This window comes from Accipiter gentilis, chromosome 19, assembly GCF_929443795.1.
Source record: "Accipiter gentilis chromosome 19, bAccGen1.1, whole genome shotgun sequence".
Lineage (NCBI taxonomy): Eukaryota > Metazoa > Chordata > Aves > Accipitriformes > Accipitridae > Astur > Astur gentilis.
The window spans coordinates 25,374,266-25,397,579 of NC_064898.1; the positions used below are offsets into that span (position 1 = coordinate 25,374,266).

A 23,314-nucleotide genomic window follows, 5' to 3' on the forward strand; every position below is an offset into this window, starting at 1 on the left:
CGATTGTGGCTGCGTGTTGCAGCGAGAAAATAGGGAAAAAAAATAAAACAAATCCGATCGGTAAAACTGTCTGCAAGGCGACCGCTGGCGAATCGCACCAAAGCCCCTTCAGGATGAGCTTTGCTCCCGGCTCTCCATCTCGCAGCGCTTCATTTTTGCCGCAGGCACTTGTTTTCCACGCTTCATCTTGCACGCTTTCTGATTTTGCAAAGCAGACTGGCACCCTGGGGACAGACAGTTTGATGAAGAGGAGGGAAGGGCTCCTCCTTATTCCGCTCTCCCCCAGAAAATCGTATTTTTATAGTTTGCTTTTCAGAAGCAGCTGGAAGTTTGCCGAGGTGAAGACAAGGCGGACGGATGGTGTGCGTTGAACCGCAACACCTATTTCCAGATCTGCAAGTGCTGTTATTTCCACCCAAGTAGAGATAAAAATTTTTCCTCCCGGTGATCATTGATGAACATTTTCTCACTTGTGATTTCCTATTGTTCTTCACAGCGGCATAAATCTCAAGTACTTGAAAACAATTATGCTGAGCAGTACATGAGAGCTAGAACGATTTTCCTTCTTTTTTTCGTGCCTTCCTAAACAAGAACCAGCTGAAGGCAAGTAGCATCATCTTTGCGTAATATTAGCTAATAAGAATAAATGTCCTAAGCTTTGCACAAAACCGAGGAAAATGCAGACCACGTTAGTGCCAGGAGTTGAAGTTTTCCTTTGCAGGACAGAGACTCCACTGCAAACTCATCTGGAAACGTGTCTTTTAGTTGGATCACTCTGGTCAATAGGAACAGGCAGGACAGCCTTGCCTCTTACTAGAATAAAATAACTTTTTTTGAGGTTTTTTCATCGGTCGTAACTGTGATGCTCTAGCAGAGTATCGTTTTTATTGCATCCAAGGTGTTTAACAGAATAAATCATTCTATGAGGAAGAAAACTACCAAAATCTCTTTTTTTTTTTTTACACAAAATTACTAAGTTGTGAATCTTAGCTGACTATTTGCTTCGAGTTTGTGTGTTTATTAATGCACTCTGTCCTCATACACGCTCTCCAGTGAAATCTCTGCTAACAATGCAGCTCAGAGAAAGCACAAATATGTTTTCTCAGCCCTGCTCAGCAGCTATATTCATTAAACCTAATTAGATCAATTTGGTATTTTTTTTTAGATCTTTAATTTTTTTTTCAAAGGTGGATGAAACTAGCCAGGAGGACCGAAAGTTATTATGGGCAAGGGGGACAGACACACACTGACACTCACGTACGTACATATGTATGTACTCAAGAAAACGCTGCACGCTTCACTTCCTTCGGCACACAGAACAGAAAAGAGATGTAAAAAATGAGCCAGTTATGTATGAAGTGTCTGAAGCTGTGATTACTGTGTCTCCACAGATGTCATAAAATGATTTCCAAGAATACTTATTTTTATTAAGGACAAAGACCCAGACTTGGAAATATGCGAAAGAGGTCCAGAAAGTCCGAAGGCCAAATTCTGCTTGTAGTTACAGCAGCAACATTGCCGTTTACTTCAGACTAACCTACGATCAATTCTCCATTACCCATAAAACTGGGAGGGCTGAGATACCACGGACAAAGGAAAAAAAACCCAAACAAACCCAAACACATAAATAACGGGTCATGAAAAGCATAAGCAACCTGAGACAAGGTCAGATGCACCAGAGCTATCCCAGAGCCCAGCAGGCTCTGGTCGGCAGGGTCTTCTTGAGTCAAGTCCCCCATCACACAAAAATCACTCACCTGCTGTAGAGCCCTAAGCGGTCCCAGGAGCAGAATGGATCTTTCCGTAAGACTAAATTAAGGTTATCTGGACTCAGAATGACTGCACGCAGCCTTCTAGCCTAAGCTAGAGAGGTTACCCAAAGGAGGTTGAGACTTGACAGCATTTCTTTATGTCTGGTGAACAAAATGTCTAGAGTGTTCCAGTTATATACTAAAAAAAATGAAGATAAAGACAACATGGTTTAGGCTTACTTCATTAATACAGAAATGTGGCTAAATGTCCTGCAGGCGAGCTTTTCTCAGTAAATTCATTTAAAATAAATGGATTCATTGTGAAAATGCCAGCGTTTTTTCTAGCCCTAGTTGCCTGCCAGATGTTAATCACTTTCTTAGTTCTCATTACCTACATCCTTGGTCTCTGACTGAGTCATCAGCTAAGGAGGCCCAAAGTTACAGAGCACTTTTTGACTGTTCAGAAAGTAAAACAACAGAGAAACTTGTTGACAGCACCAACGTTTCATTGTTTCCTAAGGAGGCAAGGCTCAACAGTGTAAAAAACCACAAGGTAGAAGTAGCCTGTAATAATCCATTTTATTTTGCAGTTGAGGCAAGCTAAGAACTCAACTAATTGTAACAGCTTCAAGCAGTAAATCACTGAATTTTTGTAGCTTGGTCATATTAGGCCGATACCTTAGCTCTACATGTGTTAACAGCAGCTCACCGTTAGCTTTCCTGTTACAGCCAGCGGAGATGAAACAAGACCTGCACTATCCTTCATCTGATGGTGACCTAGTGAGCAACCCTGCGCAAGCGGTATCACCTCTCTTGTGCCTCCGTTTCCCACTTTTATAAAGCAATTTAAAAATTAATGACAGACGGTGATATACAAAAGCCACACATTATTACTTATAACAGCATACTGCCGCATATTCTTTTTAAGAATTTGCTCAATTATATGCGTTTGAGCAAAATTTCTTCCTCCTTCCAGTAAGGGCAAGAAATATAGTGACCATCAAGCACTCCTACTTTATATTAAGTTCTCTACGACCTGACATCCTCCGATCCCCATCCGCTTAAATAATACGATTCTCATCAATTACAGGCACTGGACTGATTAATTAAACTTTCTGGGCACTTAAAGAATAATCTATGTCTCACCACACTTCCTTCTATCCCCTAAGACAATGAAAGGGAGAAGACAATGAGCTGGAGCTTGGAAGCATCAGCAGTGAGATAGCCCAAGGGAAGAGCAGTGATTTTCACGTGGAGGTGATTTGTATGCAGCCCAGGTCACCAGGACAAAGCTGCGCTTCCCAGCTCTTTGGGGGCTCGTAGGAAACAAGCAGTGGTTCTCGCTAGATTATTAACTGCAGCTCCACTTGCATCGCTACAACCTGATTGATAGAGACTCCAAAATATCCTTTTTCTTCAGAGCAGCCTTTCCCGGGTAGAAGAGAGGCACATCAGCTTGGTACTATATGAGAAACACAGCTACTGCAGCTGCTTCTTGTCTGCTGTCAACAGTTAAGTTTTGAGCTTCCAAGAGTCTTAGGTTGGTAATTTCAAAAGTAAAATTGGAAAATCAAGGAAAAAAAATATTATTTGTATCAGCCTGCCAGCAATTGAGAAAAGAAGTAAGAAACTCGCTACGCTTTTACACTAAGATGAACGCAATGTTGTAGGTAATTTAGCTTTTTAGGAAATTTAAAAACCGTTTTAAGTATCCCCTGTGTCTTGCATAAGAGAGAAATACCCCAGATTCTGACAAAAGTTAAATTATTTCCTGATTTTTTTTTTTTTTTAGTCAAATGGCCTAACCAATGGAGTTTCCACTTCTCTTAAAAGATGATTCAGTGGCTTGATATGCTTTCCTGACACAAGCATTGCTATTTAAATTTTATTCTATCACCCTCAGACCACTCCTAAACTCTCTCTCTTCCTTCTCAAACACTTTCCCATCACATTTTTTCTCCTGGCTAAGATAAGAGCAGAAGCCTCAGCAACATTTAGGCACTGGCAGCTTGCCAGAGAAGCCTTTTATATACAGCCTTATCAGATGCAGGGATTGTCACCCAGGACTATTTGTATTTAAATCCACAAAGATATTTCAACTACTTTCACTGAAGATAGCTTTGTGTTGCCAGTTAATAGAGATTTTTCCCCCCCCTATTATAAGTAATACATACTTATTCTACATATGTATTTATTTTACAAATAGTAAGAGCTTCAGTGCTGAAAGTACCAAAATTGAGCAAGGCTTAAATCCATCAAAACACCACTGTGCATCGAGTTGAGCACCTATTTAAACACTTTGCTACACTGAGGCAAAAACTGATTATATAACCTCAGATAATGAAAAAAAAAAAACAACCCACCCTTCATTATGTCATTTTGCAGCATATTAAAAGGCGAATTAAAGTCAGTACACTCTGCAATCTAGGGAGGCAGATGCAAACCTCCAGCCTCTTTGTAGTGTGCTGTATTGGTGAAGAACATATAAACTTGCTGGGAAGAAAGCAAAGGCGCATCTCAGAATAGAAAGCGTGGGAATAAGGCAAAGTATTAAAGTTATTGCTCCATGGTGCAACTTCGGTCCTTATCTATGGTCACATACATGTATTACAAACCATTGGTAACTCTAGCATACTTCTGCAATTCAGGGGAACACATCCCACCCAGATTAGCATTTCGCAGTATTCAGCCACACTAGGACCTGATTTGTGTTGCATTTTTAGGGGAGATTGCATGCTCTCCCTCGAGTTAACACTTTTAGCCCATGAACACACCATGTACTGCTTTGAAGTTCAAGACAAACTCATCAGTGAATTACTCGCTCCTTATTTTGACTAAATATTTTTACAAGGCTGGATGGGCTACATAAATGCTGGGGAAGCAAGTGAACTTATCAACTGTGAAGGATGTGTTCGATCACTCTACAGAGTCCGGACAACAAAGGCAGCTCCACAGACAACAGGATAAACAGTTAACAATCATAATTACCTAATAGCCAATGAAACTAGGCATTTGCTTATCTAGACATCAACAGCCTTTTTTTTCCCTAGCAATATGGTAATTTATAAACTCTTTATCCCCAACTATTTTTGAAGGATCCCATTCATTTGCTGTGCTCTGAATTCAGGAAATGGTATCGATCCCAGAACACCTAGCAAATGAAAGTTTACTCAAACATACAGTATTGTTGCAGGGTGAAAACAGCAATGGAAAAGGAAAGCAAGCCGGCACTCAGTTTGCAAACCAGAAGGAGTAACATTTTTGTCACTTCGCAGCCTTCACTGAAACTTTGGGAAAAGTTCACGTGCTTTTTAAGAGGTTGGTGTTAACGCTGGCAGTTAGCAAGGCTTGCGCAGAGAAATAAAGACAACCTGTCACTCCTGGGTTGGGACAAGCGAACAGAAAATAAAAGATGACTCAGTTTCCCTCGCTTTAACTCCTTCATGGTGATATATATGTCTGACTTTCCGTTAGCGTGTGCTGCCCGCAGAGCAGCACGGTAGGCTGTAATCATCTGCTTGGGCTGGCTGAACGCTTCAGAAACTGCAGCAGCTCTGGTGGAAGCCAGGACCGGACTCAGAGCAGTTGCTTGTAATTTAGAAGGCTGCTTTCCTAGGCAGGGAAGGAAGTAGCTGCAGGCCAGAATACAGACAGCTGTGAGTAAATTGCTTAGTACAGGTCATTTGGAACGCTATGCCTGTCCACAAAACCACGTCATTTGGGCAGACCCTGACACAAACACCACCCTCGTGTAGAAGTACAGTGTGGCAAAGCCAACAGCCCTCTGGATTTCCTCCTACTGAAGACTTCATACAAAACTTGTGATAATCAGCATTCTTTCAATCAGAATCATAAAAAAAAAAAGCAAAAAAGATCCCAGTAAAATAGGGAAAATGCAATGGGAATTGGTTCTGATAACCCTTGACTATCATCACAGACATTCCTAACTTTCATTTGCAAAAAACTAACCTTGAGGCAGGAGCCAGGATGCTGCATTACTCCAATTTAGGGTTGGAGTTAAGTTGCACATTGGTCACTAATATTGCATACTCGGCATGCACTCGCACAGTCTCAGAGGTCCTCTCTCATACAGTGTGCAAGACTTAAGTTATTCCCCACCTTTGCCTTTCCATTCCCCAGAACTGTAGGGAAACCCTGCACATAAGCAACTTGTTTTTCATCCTGTCATTGTGAATTTCAGCACATCTCAAAGGGAGCATGGATACAGATACACAAAAATACCTCTATGGAATTAACCCGATGTCCTTTCAGTTCTTACAGACAGGTTATCCCAACAACAATGCAGCTGTAAAACTTGCAAGAGAATGTAACAGTAGTAAAAGTCATGAAAGCATTTCAGACTTCAAATCTTCTCTTGCAAACAAACTTTTAATGGCAGGAAACCTGCAGGAGTACACAGTCGTGCTCAAACAGTACAATCAGAAAATAAAGGCATACTGACTTTCACCCTGAGAAAGAGACATGCAGTTCTTTTCCAGAAGTATGTTAAAGAGGTTATTTTACAACCATAATTAAGCGATAGAGAATCTTGGAATTAAGATACATCTGACCTTAAAAGACACAGTGGGGGAAAAAAACAATTAAAAAACCCACACAAACACACAAAATTCCTTTACTAATTTATCCAGAGAATACAGATTGTATGTACAACACTACTACTAACAGTATTTAATCCCCATTCAATGTCAATCGACAGACACACTTGGAAATATACTGTGAACAATACTTGCATAACCTGGAGGATTACTTAAGACACAAAATCACCAGCGTACATATTACATATGCACACTTCAAAGGCTGCTCTGCAGGGAAAAAAAGGGTGTCAGTGGTTTCTGTATTCTACAACAGAAGCTAATTTTTAGCATTTCCAACTAAGCAGTAATACTAATTTCCTTTAAAAATAATGGCTTTTGAGTAATATTGTTGGTTTTTGAAAATAATTAAGTTTTCTTTCCATTATATAGGAATCATTAATTAGTCTGCCCATAAAAAACATCATCCAGCAGACTTCAGTAAGTTAACTTTATGTACAAGTCATTGCATTCATTTTATTAGGAAAGCTCATATATACACATTTAGGAGATAACAGCCGTAACGTGCTTGTATAGTGATTCAAATGATGCAGTATCAACAGCAGCTTTGGTCAGAAGCAACGGTTCAGAAATATGTGCCATGGTTAATTTCTTTTTAATAGTGCCATTATAACATTCTGGTTTTGCTTGTTCGGAACCCTAAGAAGGAGTTTCAGCAAGCATGCACTTTTGTTTGGTGAATCCATTTGGGGGAGAAAAGGCCCTTCAACCTTGGGCAGAAGATGCTCAAAATTTTCTTATTATTTCAAGGTGACTAAGTATATTTTTCCTAAGGAAACAGGTTTTGAGTGTTTTAAAATTCACACTAACATTATGCAGTCATGCTCCTAAACTATTACTGCAACTGAAAATGACCCTGCTCTTCTTGCGTTCCCTTGTGTCAGCATGAACACTTACGCAATCTGCACAGCAAATCAGATGGCAGTCACCTGAAATCTAACCTCAAGGTGAATGAGTGTATTTAAAAAAAGGTTACTTAACTGATTAACTCCCTTATACAGTTCACTGTACACAAACGCTGGCAATTGCCCAGTAAAGTGAAAGCAGTCAGGTGCAGATAAAGTTATCTTTAGCATTGGCTTAAGTGACTACTCTAAACTACTTAAAAGGAATGAACTCAGCTACATGCCCAAGTTAGAATTCTGGCAAAGAATTAACACCAAATAAATTGATGTTACTAAAATTAGTCCAATGAAATATGCTTTGAGACTCCTAGCTTGAAGGGCACTTGATGACGAGGCTTCCTCACGGAAAAGATGGCTTTTGTCCCACTCAAACAAAAAAAGCTTACAAGTTTTGAAGTCAGCCAACAGAAATTTCATTTTTTCCTTTATGCACTTTTTCGAAAAGAGATGTACATTGGCTATTTCATATATTTGGATTATGCTTCCTAGAGCCCAACCAACCTCTATGTCGGGATTCCTTTAGTAAGATTTTAAAGGTATATAAAACATGTACCGCAGCTGAATTCTTACACCATAGCACTATTACAGCTGAAACAATTAACTTTTGCCATCAGCGTTTATACATTTCACAGCTACAGTATCCACTTCCCCAAACTGCTAGCAGGCCACATCTGGTGAATGAGTCTCCTTCTTCCCAATATCCAGTTTTCTGTTTCTTTTTCCTAAGCCTTGCTTCATTTTTACCTGTGACAGCCCTGACTAGGCATGCTCCCTGTTTGATTACTGCTGAAAACGCTCCTGGTTTCTCTCATTACCCATCCGAGCTGCAGAGCGACGACATCGTCCTAAAAAAAACAAAACAGAAGAGACTAGACAAGAGGAAAAGAAAGACAATGACCTCGTCCTCCACCCTCAGTTCGTTTTTAAGCTCAACATACTGCATATACCCCGCACATACAGGTCCTCTTCCACCCGCCGCGACACGCCGGAAGACAGGCCGGCCCCGCGCAGCCCCGGCGCCACTACGCATGCGCGGCGCCGCCGTCGGCCTCTCCCCTCTGCGCAGGCGCGCCCTGGGCTGGGCGGGGCCGCTCATCCGGGTCCCGCCGCCGCGGCGCATGGGCACTCTCCCGCCGAGTGGCCGGTCGCGGTGCATTGTGGGACGGAGGCGGCTCTTGTCCCGGCGGAGGGTGGCGGTGAATCCTCCCGGCCGCTCACAGCAGTGTAGAGCCGCTTCCCCCCCCCCCCCTCCCCCTTACCCCCCTCCCTTCCTCCCCCCGTCCTCCTCCTCCTCCACCCCACATACACACACACACCCGCCCCCCCCCCCTCCCTCCCTCCGGCCCGCGGATTTAAAGGGGCAGCGGCGCCAATCCGGGGGGAGGGGGAGACCATGCCGAACTTCTGTGCGGCTCCCAACTGCACCCGCAAGAGCACGCAGTCCGACCTGGCTTTCTTCCGCTTCCCCCGGGACCCGGTCAGGTGAGACCCCCAACCGGGAACCGCCGGCGCCGCCTCAGGAAGGCATGAACGGCGGGTTGGGGGGGGGTGGTGGGGGTGGTGTGGGACGGGGGGGACGGGACCGCGCTCGCCTCTCCCCTCCCCTCAGGCCCCGCAGCCCTCCGCCTGAGGAGACACCGGCGCGGCGGGGAGGCGCCTCCCTCCCCTTCCCCCTTCTTCCCTCTCCGCGCCTCCTCACCTAGGCGGGGACCCGCCGCCGTTACGGGACGGGGCGGGTCGGCGGAAGGCCGGGTCGGAAGGAGGAGGAAGAAGAGGAGGAGGCGGGGGGGGGGGGGCTGTGAGGGACCGGCGGCCGCCCGGAGCTGCCGGCTCTCCTGGCGGAGGCCGCGCGCGCGCTGTGGCGCCGGGAGGGGGGCGGGGCTCCGCGGGACCCTCCGGCCTGCGGCGGGGAGGAGGGCGAGCGGCTGCGCATGCGTCGGCGCGGCCGCCCCTTCCTCCCCGGGGGGGGGGGGAAGTGAGGGTGTCTGAGGGTGTGAGGGAATGGCTGAATGGCTGGGGGTGAGGGGAGTGGGGGGCTGAGGGGCTGAATGCCTGGCTGTGAGGGGAGTGGGGGGGTGCTGAGGGGATGGCTGGCTGTGAGGGGGCTGAGGGAATGGTTGCCTGTGAGGGGAGGGGGGGGCTGAGGGAATGGTTGCCTGTGAGGGGAGGGGGGGGCTGAGGGAATGGTTGCCTGTGAGGGGAGGGGGGGCTGAGGGAATGCCTGGTTGTGAGGGGAGTGGGGGGCTGAGGGACTGAATGGCTGGCTGTGAGGGGAGTGGGGGGTGCTGGGGGAGTGCCTGGCTGTGAGGGGGCTGAGGGAATGGCTGCCTGTGAGGGGAGTGGGGGGCTGAGGGGCTGAATGCCTGGCTGTGAGGGGAGTGAGGGGTGCTGAGGGAGTGCCTGGCTGTGAGGGGGCTGAGGGAATGGCTGGCTGTGACGGGAGTGGGGGGTGCTGAAGGAATGGCTGGCTGTGAGGGGAGTGGGGGGTGCTGAGGGAGTGGCTGGCTGTGAGGGGGCTGAGGGAATGGCTGACTGTGAGGGGAGTGGGGGGCTGAGGGTCTGAATGCCTGGATGTGAGGGGAGTGGGGGGTGCTGAAGGAATGCCTGGCTGTGAGGGGAGTGGGGGGCTGAGGGACTGAATGCCTGGCTGTGAGGGGAGTGGGGGGCTGATGGAGTGAAGGAATGGCTGGCTGTGAGGGGACTGGGGGGGCTGATGGAGTGAGGGGCTGCCTGGCTGTGAGGGGAGTGGGGGTGTCTGAGGGGCTGCCTGGCTGTGAGGGGAGTGGGAGGGCGTGAGGGGATGTACATCTGTTAGGGGTTTGGGGAGCGATGGGTTGGGTGGCTGTTAGAGGTGTGGGGCTGCTGGAAGGGTGCAGGAGCAATGGGATGAGGCAAGGGAGCCCACGCATCGTGGGGAGCCCACAACAGGGCCAGCACTGGCTCGGGTGGTGGACGTCTGTCAGTCCTCCTGCGTGTACTGAGGTGATGTGGTGCTGGATGACAAAAGTGTGTGCGTGACAAATAGGACACTGGCGTGGCAGGCAGCTGTCACAGGATTCCAAGGATGATGGTTTATGTCGAAGCATCATGAGCAACAGCAGAAGTGATGGGATATTCAAGTTCCCAACAGGCAAAAAGCAGGGGTGGTGCACTGGTAGAGCAATACCATGAAAAATAAATCACGCACTTAGAGGTAGAAACCCCCATGTGGAAAGAAGCTCACCTTTAAATCTAGACTGCTCTTAAAATCGTTTTACTTGCTCCTCACAGTTTTGGAAGGTGCATGGGCACTAGAGCAATGCCAGTTATCTCTTTCCTAACAGTAGGTAATTAAGGCTGAAATTCTTGATGATTTATACATGATAGTGGCTTGCTTCCTTCCTTGAAGCTGCTTGACCTGATTTTTGGAAAATTGCAAAACTCATGGGAATTGTGGGTACCTAGTTTTTTCTAAGAAAACAGTCCCCTGTAAGGATGTCAAATGAAGATATAAAAATCTCATATAGGTAGTAGCTGCTGCTTAAAGCTGTGTCTTCAGATATGTCGTCAAGCTCTCCTGGGCGAATGCAATACCTTGCGTTAAAGCCAGGATAACCAGGCCTCTTTCTGATGCCGATACATGCCAGATTTTGTAGTACAATCTGTATTACATATGTTTATGCTTTTGATGAAAACTAAAATCAAAATAGTGGATTTCCTACTCTTAACCTTTCATTTGTATGATTCGTTCCTAGTGTTTCTTTCCACCCTCCGTCCTGTGACAGCCAGAGGTTCTTACATAGTCAAAGGAATAACTGTAGTGTGTGTGGAATTGAAGAGATTTGGTGTGGTCTGAACTTCAGTCTTAATTTTTAAGGAGTCCGTGCTGTAAAATCTGAGTCATGTCAAGTTGTGCAAAATTCGTCAATATGTGACAGTTTATTGTATGAAGAAAATACCCCCTTCAGTTTATAATTTTTCTACTGAAATACATTTTGAACGAATGTTTTCCATGGTAGGAACTCAAAGATATGTGCAGTTAATTAAATGATGCACAATTTTAAAGATTTTTTTTTTTAAACTGTATTTCAGAATTGGAATACTACTACTTTTAACTACCATTTGTGAAAGTTTAGAAATGAAAACCCTTTTGAAAGAACAATGCATGTCAGCTACGATGAGTTGGAACAGTATAGATTTATGGATGTTTCTTTTGCAAGCATTGAAGTGGATCGCAGACATGGTTTTCGGAAGCATGTACTGGCTTACGTTTCTACAGTGTGTGAGAAAGCATGCTTTCTGAGTGCATGACTACTTCATAATCCCCTTGAAGTAGTTCAAGCTAATATGATTAATGTTCCTGTAACAAAATAATACAAAATAGAGTTAAAATTGACCCTGAAAGATCATCCAGACCTTTCCACTGTCCAAAGGAAGGATAAGCTATACCTAAACTGTTTGTAGCATCTGTCATACTCTTAAAAATATGCTGTGACAAAGATGACGCTCCCTTCGCTCTAAGTTCTCTGCAAGTCTTTTCCTCCACTAATGTCTTACACCTTTCTCATTTAAACCTGTGTTAAAATGTCCAAAGTTGATCATATATTCTATTTTAGCAACAGCATTTAATGACTGATAATCTGTGCAACCTTCTGGCTTTGTACACTGGAGGTTGTTAGTGGTTTATTCTCCTGTTTGAACTACAGAAGTCATCTGCAGTTGTAAATGACAATGTGTTGCTTGCACTGCTTGCTGTCATAGAAACCTCTTACTGTTATAGGTCAGACTGGTCTGGTGAGCAAAATACTTTATGCCAAAAATGTTGTGGTTGCACTTGGCAGCTTACAGTGAGAAAGTTGAGTATAAAGGCTTTAGAATACATCTTTAAAAATAAATTTTGATTTTAAAAAAAATCATTGATAAGAAATACGTAGAGCCCGATAAATTGTCTCTACTACCTTACTGCTTTCAGTTTTTCCACAATAACTGAATAATTGCCTTTATGTTTTCCCAGATGAGTACTAAGCATTTCCAGTTAGATATCCCAAATCTGATCTTTTGAGTGTTAGCAACTCTGTGAGAGCTAACCAGTTATTTAAGACTGCCTTCATTTATCGTTGCTACCTGAGAAAACGAGAAGGGGTGTACAGATTAGGCTTTGGAAAAGAACCAGCTGCATTTAATGGATGGTATGTAGTCTTTTCATATCAAATATTAATGTAAATAGTTTGTTACCCCAGTAAGGATGCATATTTTATAGTTTTATACAGTCTAGGCAGTGATCCCTACAGTAAGATCTGTCTGTTTAACCCTCATTTGTGTTTCTGACTGTTCGTCATGGTGGTTTAAGTTAAGGTGAAGTGTGAGTACTTAGAACAAAATATTTCTTAAGCAAAGAGATGCTGTTTTACTGCAGTTGACCAATACTGAGATAATGTAAATGGTTTACACTCTATCCACACCTCAATAAAACGCCACTTCAGCTTCCATGAGATGTCAGCAAATCTCTGAAAATGTAAACTTTGTGACTGAAGAAAACCTTAAAAGCTAATGGGTGATACCTAAGCAGTGGTGTAACACATTGCATTGAAATGGCTTTTAATTTGTGCCGAATATTTTGCAACTAAAGCACTTGTACAACAGTATACAGTGTGCCTTTGTTGAATACTAAAAACTGGTGAAAATTTTATATATAATTTTATTCTAAAATCTTTTTAATTGCTGCTTGGATAATACCATGCAGAGCTGTGCTGGGTGACTTCAGGGGTCTGACCTCCTTTTTCTCTGTTCTTCCACTCCTTGTTCCTCAGAGAGCATTCGATTTGAAACCAAACTTGTAGCCAGACTGAAGGGCCGAATTCAGACTCAGGTGGAGTTTGCGTGTTTGACTCCAGTTGCATAACGTCCACTATCTCCCTCTACTCCTGTAGCTGCCTGAGAGAACGTCATCACTCCAGCCTTTGTCAGTAGAGTTTCCTAGATGTCCAGAGCTCCAGTTACCGATCCGCTGCTCCGATGGGGCGAGGAGCTTGGTGCCCGTGCCTCATCAGGATCCACAAACCGGGTGTCTGTGTGCCAAGGGCGGCTTTTGGATCGCATGCTCAGACAGCGTTGACTTCAGCACAAAAGGCTGCTGCTTTTATGTAACTGTAGGAGAAGGTGGGAAGGGAGAGGAATATTGGGTGGTTAGTTTAATATTTGTGAGACTCATTTCCTGAGTAAGACCCCTCTGAAGAGCTCATGTTATCTTTTGCCATTACTCATTAGTCTGATCTGGTCCCTAGCTATTACTAATACCGACAGAACTTGTTCTCTGGTTGGCAGCAACATTGGAGGTGAAGGGATTCAGGCTCATTTTTCTCTGTCCTTGACAACTGTGTGCCAGTTCTAGATGCACCACCGCTGCCACCGATTTGTCCCTGTGTGGTTGCCAGGAGGTGATTCAGAGGACTTATGTGAGGAGCTCTGACTTTGCTTCCTGGCAGTCTTCCTCAGGTTCCCTGAGTCACTGAGAGGCAGGTAAGACCACTAGGGTCCGGCTCTTCCTCTGGATACCCCTCTGGACTGAAACCCTCCCCACTAACTATAGGGAGGCTCATCAGCCTTTGTGACAGCCCGATGTGATCCCCTTTATTGAGTTACCTAGTAATTGGCACCCACTCAGAAAGTATGAGAGCCAGATTCAATATAATCTGCATGCTAAAGGCCCCCCATGGAAAAAGGCTGTGTTTATACTGTTTGGTTAAATGGAGAACGCTCCCTTATTGGGTGGTTGCACTGTCCAAGCAAGAGTGCAAGTTCTGTGGTGCCAAAAGACTGAGCAAAGAAATGATATTTTATTTTTGTTCTTCTTCTTATTTCAAGTCATTATTAAGAATACTATGTGTAGATCTATGAGAGCAATGTTAGAAATTATTCCGGTTTTATGGCACTTGCAGCCACTGTTATTTTGATACTTTGCATGAATGAAAAGTTGAGATGCACAAACAGTTCAGCCAGCAGAGATCAGAATCCAAGATTCTACCCTTTCATCTTCACAGCTGCCCTTTATTGCATTCAGTTAAAGTAGAGGAGATGGTGAATCCACTCAGAGCTGTGGATTTCCTCATTTGGGCTGCCCACCAAAACATCTGACGAGACAGCCTTCATTCTTAAATTGTTGAATAATCACCAATTATTTTTCTTCCTCCTTGCTCCTGTGAGCAATAATTCCACGTTTGCAGTCAAAAATCATAGCAAAACTGCTTTCTCGTAACTTCTAGCTGTTTCTTGAGTCAGAACCCATCTTCTTTTTAATTTAGGAATGAAAAAAGACTATTTAAAACCTTTTGGGTTTCAGTGGACCAAGTAATTTTTTCACTTTCATGAATTTCAGCAATGATTGGGTTGTGGGGAGATCTCCCCCACTTTGCCCTACTGAAGTACTAGACTCTTCGTGTAACTTCTCTGCGTGTGGACATTGCCAGCACATACCAGTTAAAGAAAACAAACAACACAACACTTTAAAATATGAGTCCACGTTGAAAAGTATGTAACATGTTGAAAAGTATGTAGCAAAGTAATGGATTGTAAGGTAAAATAAGCCACTGAGACTGTAGTGAAAGTTCCTTCTCCTTTTTGCTGTAGAATTACTGTGATATTACTGTAATTCTTTATAATGTAGTTGTCTCTGGTATTCTTGAGTTTGTCTGGGGAAGGATTTACCCTAGGAGGAATGGGAGAGGAATACTGGGTGGTTAATAACAGAGTGTAACCACTCTGTACAGTTAGAATAATGGAGAAATCATTGGTCATGTTCATGTGAAGGTTTTTAGTAATTTGTATTGTATGTTTTCAACTTTCTGTTTACTTATGTGCCATTGTGAACTGGTGGCTCTGTGATCCCATAAGTTGTAAGCAAGTGCATTAAAATGACGCTGCTGCCAAGGATTATTTTTGCAGGAAGGAAATGGCTTTTTTGTTTAAGCTTTTAAATACAGAGATATCAATAGCTGCTGGAGTCTTGTTAATTTATATTTATATTTTTACTGCACAAATAAAATAGCAGATGAGTTTTACTGGAGTAGCTGTGCAGAATTGGTCTATGCATGCTGTTACTCAAAAATCCATAGCAAGGAAGTGATTGCATAGACCCCATTGGGGGAAATAGAAGCTGACTAATGCATTTGCATCAATTACTGCAAGTGGTTATGTTTCTTTAGCTTTGTGTTATATCTCAGAGAACTAATCCAAAGCAGAAGTAAATGTAAAAATACGCATCTAACAAAAACTTACTTCAGGCATGTGAGCAGTGTCTGTAGAATGATTGCATTATTATTTTTATTTCACTTTTCAGAAATGTACTTTAAACTCCCCAGTGACCACAATAAATACAAAAAATGCTGTGTTTTGGAGGGAGGTGGAGAAGACAGCTGTTTTCATAGCTGCCTTCAAAAACTTTATGACTTTAGTCTACAAGCACATCTGTTTCTTTTTTAACTTTTAAGATTAAATTCTTAAGAATTAAATGGTCAGGTTTCGTGAGCACCTGCATTACAATCTGTTGTGTGTGTGAGACAAAGGCAAGAGTATATAAATTAAGGGAAAAGATTCCTGAATTTCCTGGGGCAGTGGTAAGTGGTGAACAAAAGGAGAAAAACAAATTTTTCAAAAAATTTGGTGGTATGTTACAACGGAAGCTGTACAGAACTTTCCTTAGCCTTGCATAAAGTGCAGGGCTCACTGCACTCCAATTTTGAGTACTGTTTGAAATTGTAGGGGATTTTGTTTCATCTTAAAACTAGCTAATTCTTTTGCTTACATGCAGATGTCAAAGATGGGTAGAGAACTGTCGAAGGGCAGATTTAGAAGATAAAACTCCAGATCAACTCAACAAGCATTACAGATTGTGCGCTAAACATTTTGAGACTTCTATGATATGTAGAAGTGTAAGTAAAACCAAGCATTTGTTTACTGCATCTTGCAAAATGTGAGTAACATTTTTCATCGAAATGCTGCATTTTAATCTTTTGATTGCCTGGGTAACTGGTCCCTGGGAAAATTAATCTCTTGCTCTTAATTGAGATCATTGTCACGATCCAGGGCACCACACAGACTCGCAGATGTTGGCACAAAGGATGAGGTGGAAATGAGCAGTTGGGGAAGAGAAAAGCAGAGCTGCTCCTGCTGGTTTAATATGTTTGTGGAGCACTGGTCTTCACTGCAGTTCGTTCCTCATGCAAAGCAATGCTTATTTTGTTTATTGTCACTAGAAGTTACAACATTATTTAAATTTATTGGGTGTAAGTATGTAAGTTTACATAGCTCTAATTATTTAAAATCATTAATGTGCTGTTACTGAAGTGTGTACATAGTGTGATTTGGTTATATTACATTCTGTTGTGGCCAAGAGATTTAAACAGTCTTTACGTCTGTCAAGCTTTTGATTCCCGTTATATTTTATCCAGCTAAAATCATGGCACTGTTGCCTGTTAATGAAATAATAGCTTTCAATTTTTCTTGTTAACAAGATAATGTTGATTTTAACAGCTTATGTAACAGTAGGAGTTGGTGGACTTGGGACTCTGTATCAAGTTTTAATTTCTAGGCTGTGATACATAGGCAAAATCAGTCCTTTAGTTACGGAGGATAATTAAAATACGCAGGTCAGACTCTGAGCTCCTGGTGGTATTACACGTGACAGGGTCTCTGATTAGCCAGCATCCCAGAAACAAACAGATGAATATTGGGAGTAATTCTGAATCTGAAATGAAGGTTTATGAAACTTGGTTTGTTTAAAATGTATTTCAGTCTAAGGACAGGTATAAATCTCATCAGATAAAATTTTGTACTTAACTGGAAATTAGTTTAGACAATGTAAGCTTATGGTATATCCAAATACAAAATTTTATTTAAAAAATTTTTATTTAACTGCTAGAAGCATTTACATGACCATCTAGAAGTCTTTTCTTCCTCCTGCTCATTTGACAGATAATTTTTCCTTCAATATGATCTCTCAGGGTAGTGTTTTATGAAATTTATAAGTCTCCATAAAGAAGCAGTTGAACATTTTCACAATGAAAATGTTTATGTGATTGTTTCTAGAATTGTGAAATAAGTTATAAAAATGAAAGCACAATAGTGACAAAATGTTTCCTTTCTGATTCGTAAATGTCTTTTTATCCAGAATGTTTATTTTTAAAAATCATAATATTGCAGTAAATTAAAATTGCTGCATTTGGGGTCTTTGATATGAAGATAATGGGGAGGAAAAAGTATTTGTGGTTTGGGTTTGGGTTTTCTTTAGTATCTCTCTTTTCTTTTTCAGTGTTCTCTTGATATCCCTGAAATGTGAATTGCATAGCATAGCTTTCTGTTTGTTTTGAAACGTCAGAAAGTGAAAATACTTTAAAAATAAAAAAAAAAAAGGGGGGGGCTTGGGGTCTGAAATTCTGGGGTGGTTTTGTGCACCCATAGTGAGAATTTTCCAAAGAAATCCCCAATCTAGGTATCCGTCTTCTTACAGAGCCCTTACAGAACGGTTTTACGGGATAATGCTGTGCCAACTATATTTGACCTTACAAGTCACTTGAACAATCCCCACAGCAGACATAGGAAAAGGATAAAAGAGCTGGTAAGTTTTTCATGTAAGTTTTTTTTAATTAATATTAAACCAATAAAGGCAAGTAAGTTCATGTTAAACTTTTGTATGAAAGTGTCAAATAATAATATTTAGTACTTGAGTGTTTGCATTTTCTGTACTGCCTATTCCAGTATCTTTTTGTTGATTATAAGTCAAATGCCCAAATATTATGCTGATATAAATTTTATCTACTAAGGAAGGTTTAATGAAGTAATCTGGGAAATGAAATGTGTTGATCCAGAGCTGATTCTGCCTTCCAAAGAAAGCACATAACTTTCTTTTGCTTGTTATTACAGTGCTAACTTAATGAAACTTATGTGTGGTACCCTGAAATTCGTGCTACATATGGACTGTGATCTTCAGTTCACCTGTTTAATTTTTGAAGTCTGCACCAATTCAGCCATGCTTGTTTTATTTATTGTTCTGTAAAGATGATCCATGTATAAAACCAAGATCAAGAAGTTTTTTGTAGAATTGTGTCTTGTCGATACCTCTTTTGGGTCATTTACAGAAAAAGTGTCTTTAGGTCTCTGTGGTTATAAGTATACTGACAATTAAGAGGAATTCAGCTCCTAAACTCTGCTTATGTGTTGGAAAATTACACACAATTTCTAAGTATTTCTTCATGAGTTTGATTGAGTCTGTTTATTGACTGAAATTAAAGACAGTTCTGTCTACTGACAGTGCATGTTCATATTGAAACAGAATTCTTTAATGGAATTTACTTACTAAGAATTATAAAATACATGTTGAACAAATTCCTAATATAAGTATGGGAACATCAGCAGTAGTAGCAAACTATTCTCATGTAGTTAGGAGATATGTGTTGTGGCAGCAATAAACAACCTGAAGAAATCTCCTTCTCTTGGACCTTCTAACACTTTTTGGTGAATACTGACACACTTAAAAATGGTCTCATCTACAATATTTGTATCTGATCTTGTTGTGTTTTAATGTTTCAAGGTCTTGTGCTAGACATTATCATCAATATAAGTTGGTGGTTGTTTTTTTTTTGTGTTTTTTTTTTAAAGAGTGAAGATGAAATAAGAACACTGAAGCAGCAAAAGAGTAAGTGGGCAAAATAATTGAGTTCATAAAAACTTTGTTTACTAAGGCTGCAAGGTAATGCAGGACATGTAACTAAGTTTATATGTATCAGGAGTATGAGTTCCTGCTTGATTCAAACAGCCAGTCTAAACTCTTTCCAAATACTCATTCTTCTCTAGACTCCAGTAACTTAAAAGTAATGGGGATAGTAAGGGAAAGCAAATGTTATGTTTTATTCATGTTATCTTGACACTTACAGTATTTTACATTTTGTAGTTGATGAAGCTTTTGAACGGGAACAGGCAACTCAAGAATTGAACGAAAGCAATGAACAAAATACTGTCTCTGAGGAAGGAGGGGAAGAACAAGAGGAAGAAGCTGTCCCCTTAACACTGGAAGAAAGAGAAAACAAAGATTACCTTAAATCTTTGTTTGAAATTTTGATCCTAATGGGTAAACAAAATATTCCTTTGGATGGCCATAATGTTGATGAGCTTCCAGAAGGTATTTTTACTTCAGATAACTTTCAAGCTCTACTGGAATATAGAATAAATGCTGGAGATGAAGTTCTGAGGAAACGATTTGAGATGACTGCAGTCAATCTTGAGTATTGTTCAAAAACTCAGCAGAAGCAAATGCTTGAGATCTGTGAAAACTGTGTTAGAGAAGAGACACTGAGGGAAGTAAGAGACGCACACTTCTTTTCTGTCGTCACTGATGAAGTAGTAGACATAGCAGGAGAGGAACATTTGCCAGTGTTAGTGAGATTTGTTGATGATTCTCATAATCTGAGAGAAGAATTCATAGGGTTTTTACCATATGAGGCTGATCCTGAAATTTTAGCTGTTAAGTTCCACACAACTATTACTGAAAAGTGGGGTCTAAACATGGAGTACTGTCGAGGTCAAGCCTACATCGTCTCCAGTGGGTTTGCTTCTAAAATGAAGATTGTGGCTACAAGACTTTTGGAAAAGTATCCACAAGCTGTGTATACACTGTGTTCCTCTTGTGCCTTAAATGTTTGGCTGGCAAAATCTGTTCCTGTTGTTGGTGTTTCCAACGCAATGGGAACAATTGAAGAAGTTTGCTGTCTTTTTAATCAGTCTCCACAATTACTAGTAGAACTGGACAACACAATTTCTGTTCTTTTTCAGAACAATGAGGAGAAGGGTAATGAGCTGAAGGAGATCTGCCGTTCTCAGTGGACAGGCAGACATGATATTTTTGAGGTTTTAGTGGACCTCATGCAAGCGTTGGTACTGTGCTTGGATGCGGTAAGCAGCGACTCGTCTATTAGGTGGAACAACTTTATTGCAGGTCGAGCATTTGTACTTTCAAGTGCACTAACAGATTTTGACTTCATTGTCACTATTGTAATTCTGAAAAACGTTCTGTCTTTTACAAGAGCATTCGGAAAAAATCTCCAAGGACAAACATCAGATGTATTTTTTGCAGCTAGCAGCTTAACAGCAGTGTTGCATTCTCTGAATGAAGTGATGGAGAATATTGAAGTTTACCATGAATTTTGGTTTGAGGAAGCAACAAATTTGGCTGCAAAACTGGATGTACAAATTAAACTCCCAGGTAAATTTCGCAGGGCACAACAGGGGAACTTGGACTCTGAGGTAACGTCAGAAAATTACTACAAAGAAATCCTTAGTGTCCCCACAGTGGAGCATATTATTCAAGAATTAAAAGATATGTTCTCAGAACAACATTTAAAAGCTCTGAAGTGCTTATCATTAGTGCCCTCAGTCATGGGGCAGCTCAAATTCAATACGTCCGAGGAGCATCACGCTGACATGTACAAAAAGGACTTGCCTAATCCAGACACACTTTCTGCTGAGCTTCATTGTTGGAGAATCAAGTGGAAGCACAGAGGAAAAGATATTGAACTTCCAGCTACTATTTATGAAGCACTTCACTTGCCTGACATAAAGTTTTTCCCTAACGTTTACGCATTGCTTAAAGTCTTGTGCATACTTCCAGTGATGAAGGTGGAGAATGAAAAATATGAAATAGGACGAAAGCGCTTAAAGGCTTACCTGAAAAACACCTTGACAGAGCAAAGGTCAAGCAACCTAGCTTTGCTGAACATAAACTTTGATATAAAACATGACTTAGATTTAATGGTGGACACCTACATTAAACTCTACCCAGATAAAGTGGAATTTCAAGAAGACTTTATTCCCTCAAACAACTCTGAAGTAGCAGAAGATGCTTAATTTTTTAAGCTCTAACCAATCTGTTGAAACAGCTTTTTCTTAGCTAAGTTTCAACACCGAGGAAAAAACCTGTGAAATCTAAAAAAATCACTGCAATTGTATTTCCATTTTAGGTCTCAGACTGAAGAAGCTGTGTCAGTGACCCAAATTATGTTTTGTTAGTCTGCATTAAATGTGTTATGCGAACAAAACCAAGCCTGAAAATAAGCCCATGCTCTTGGCAGAGGTGCTTTCTACCTTTGATTGACTTCACTAGGTGCTCGTTTATTTTATTGCATCTTGGAAAAAGTACATTGTGATTGTAGATCTGATGGGGCTGTTACATATTCACTCAATTAGGATAAGAAGAAAACCTCAATGTTAAAAAGAGTATAAACCATTTCAGTTCTGTTACTTAAGATTTTATTCTTTTTGAAAACTTAAAAAAAAGTCTTTGGTGTATATTTAATTGGCATTTTGGAGAGTGGATTCAGCTATTGCACAATCCTCGTGCTGTGGACTGTTCTTGGTGTAAAGTGAATGTTAGTGATATAGAGGTACGTTTACGGTTTCATTGGAAGAGTCAACCTCTTTAATCTCTTGATGATTGTTTACATTCCTTTGTGTGAGACACAAACCTGTTTTTTTTCTTTAGGCTTTTAACAGGCATGGCAGGAGTAAATTCTGAAAAGACACTAAAAACTTAAAATTTATTCCACAAATGTTTAAATCTGTTCATTCTATCCTGACTCTGACACAAACCCATGCATCTTATTGTCTCTTTATTCGTAAACTCACCCAGGAGAGATTAAAATAAGAGTTTGTTGTTTGTCTAGAAGTAAGATTGAAAATATTGCTGTTATTTTTGGCAAGAATAAAACATTTTTGTACAGTTTATTGCAATTTAAAATAAAATGTGAATTGCTTTTTACGTAGTATTGAATTTCTTAGTAAAGCTGTGCCTCTGAGAATGTGTATTCTTTTGTAAGGTACCTTTTAGTTTTGGCAATTTTTTCTCCATTGTTTTTGGAATTCTAGTGAGTGGTATTGTCTTAAGACACAGGAAACTTTGTGTAATAGTGCTTCTGATCTGTATGTTCTGCTGAAGGTTTTTTGAAGTATTTTGAGATAGCACTAAATACAGTGCTTTTAATTGTGGAAGTTCTCTCTAACTGAAACAGGTAGAAAGCGATTAAATTTGAAATGGTGCAAAAGTTAAGTTTTGCAGCTATCCTGATGCATGCCAATTTTATAACTTATTTACAGTGTTCCTTTTATGTACTTTCCAGTTGCAGTGGGAAAGGCCCCCAGCAACAGAAAATTGAATGATTGTAGAGACTGTGACAAATACAGTTCTTAATGTTTTAATGCAGTCAAACAATAAGAATAAATTTGAAAAAAAATCCACCTTTACTAAGTAAGCTTAGATATTAAAGTGGTGATATACATCTTAAGAAATGCTTTCAGGAGCTTTTATTTGCACTGGAGTAGTAAAAATTACTCGTAAAAAGTATTGTCTTTTCTTTCCATTGCTATTTGTGTATGCTTTCTGGCGTGCTTTCATGTTAATGCAATTGTTGCCTCAATCAGTAAAAAGTGTTTTGGTTAATAGCTTGCTCTATTCCTCTGAATACATGAAAATAGCCTAAATCTATAGTAATGCTATTTAAAAAAAAAAGGGGGGGCAGGGGGGGCATTTTAAAATTAGAAATCATACAGAAAATTGCCTTTTTTTTAAAGAAAGATCTCAATTACAATTTTAAATAAATAAATAAATGGATCTTTCCCATCCTGGGAATGCCTGTGAGTTCCCCTGCTAAAGACAGCAATGTGGGGTGGTCATGACCTCTGAGATTGTGAGCCCCATATCAATAGTCGGGTTGGATGAGCCCAGGCTTACAGGCGTAATTGGAGAAGGAAAATTGACACCCAGCGCCATATAATTGGCCAAAATAGCTGCAGACTACTTTCTGACTGTGTAAATGAGATCTTTTTGACCAATGTACTGAGACAAATTGAAGAAGGGAAATGCAGTAAAACATTCCTGTAGCTACTGAAGTGTCTTCTGGAGCTCAGCTGAGACATACAGTTGTGACTAGCGTTGCTAATTAGCTGGCTCCAAGAGCCTTGATTGCTTGGTGTGCTCGATCATTGCACTGCCTTTCACAGAGGTGCGTAAGATTGTCTGTAATCA

General features: G+C 41.1%; 1 protein-coding gene and 1 long non-coding RNA gene across 11 annotated transcripts; one reads left to right on the forward strand and one right to left on the reverse strand.

The window, feature by feature from the left end:
• Nucleotides 1-6,121: 6,121 nt before the first annotated feature.
• LOC126048276 (uncharacterized) lies at nt 6,122-8,500 on the reverse strand. The gene is made up of 2 exons (XR_007508829.1): nt 8,208-8,500; nt 6,122-8,114 (listed from the first exon to the last, which is right to left on the reverse strand). It is a non-coding gene; the product is annotated as an uncharacterized LOC126048276 (long non-coding RNA).
• An 84-nt stretch (nt 8,501-8,584) lies between these two features.
• On the forward strand, nt 8,585-21,763 carry THAP12 (THAP domain containing 12). 10 transcript variants are annotated; one of them, XM_049823066.1, is made up of 8 exons: nt 8,665-8,751; nt 12,263-12,437; nt 13,059-13,767; nt 14,624-14,775; nt 16,055-16,175; nt 17,753-17,860; nt 18,901-18,937; nt 19,193-21,763. In XM_049823066.1, the coding sequence occupies exons 5-8, from the start codon at nt 16,161-16,163 to the stop codon at nt 21,139-21,141; spliced, it is 2,109 nt and encodes a 702-aa protein (XP_049679023.1). In that variant the 5' UTR covers nt 8,665-8,751; nt 12,263-12,437; nt 13,059-13,767; nt 14,624-14,775; nt 16,055-16,160; the 3' UTR covers nt 21,142-21,763. The 10 variants fall into 10 exon arrangements, with proteins under 10 accessions (XP_049679020.1, XP_049679023.1, XP_049679026.1 ...); XM_049823064.1 differs by lacking the exon at nt 8,665-8,751 and having other exon boundaries at nt 10,121-12,437; nt 13,059-13,407; nt 13,573-13,767; XM_049823069.1 differs by lacking the exon at nt 12,263-12,437 and having other exon boundaries at nt 8,677-8,751.
• Nucleotides 21,764-23,314: the final 1,551 nt, after the last annotated feature.

What these genes read in the sequence shown, in the direction of transcription:
- THAP12 (XM_049823063.1), top strand. Translation starts at nt 8,663, where the DNA reads ATGCCGAACTTCTGTGCGGCTCCCAACTGCACCCGCAAGAGCACGCAG. An exon ending in CTTCTATGATATGTAGAAGT is followed by an intron (nt 16,176 to 17,752) that starts GTAAGTAAAACC and finishes GTCTTCTTACAG; the next exon opens with AGCCCTTACAGAACGGTTTT. An exon ending in AACACTGAAGCAGCAAAAGA is followed by an intron (nt 18,938 to 19,192) that starts GTAAGTGGGCAA and finishes TACATTTTGTAG; the next exon opens with TTGATGAAGCTTTTGAACGG.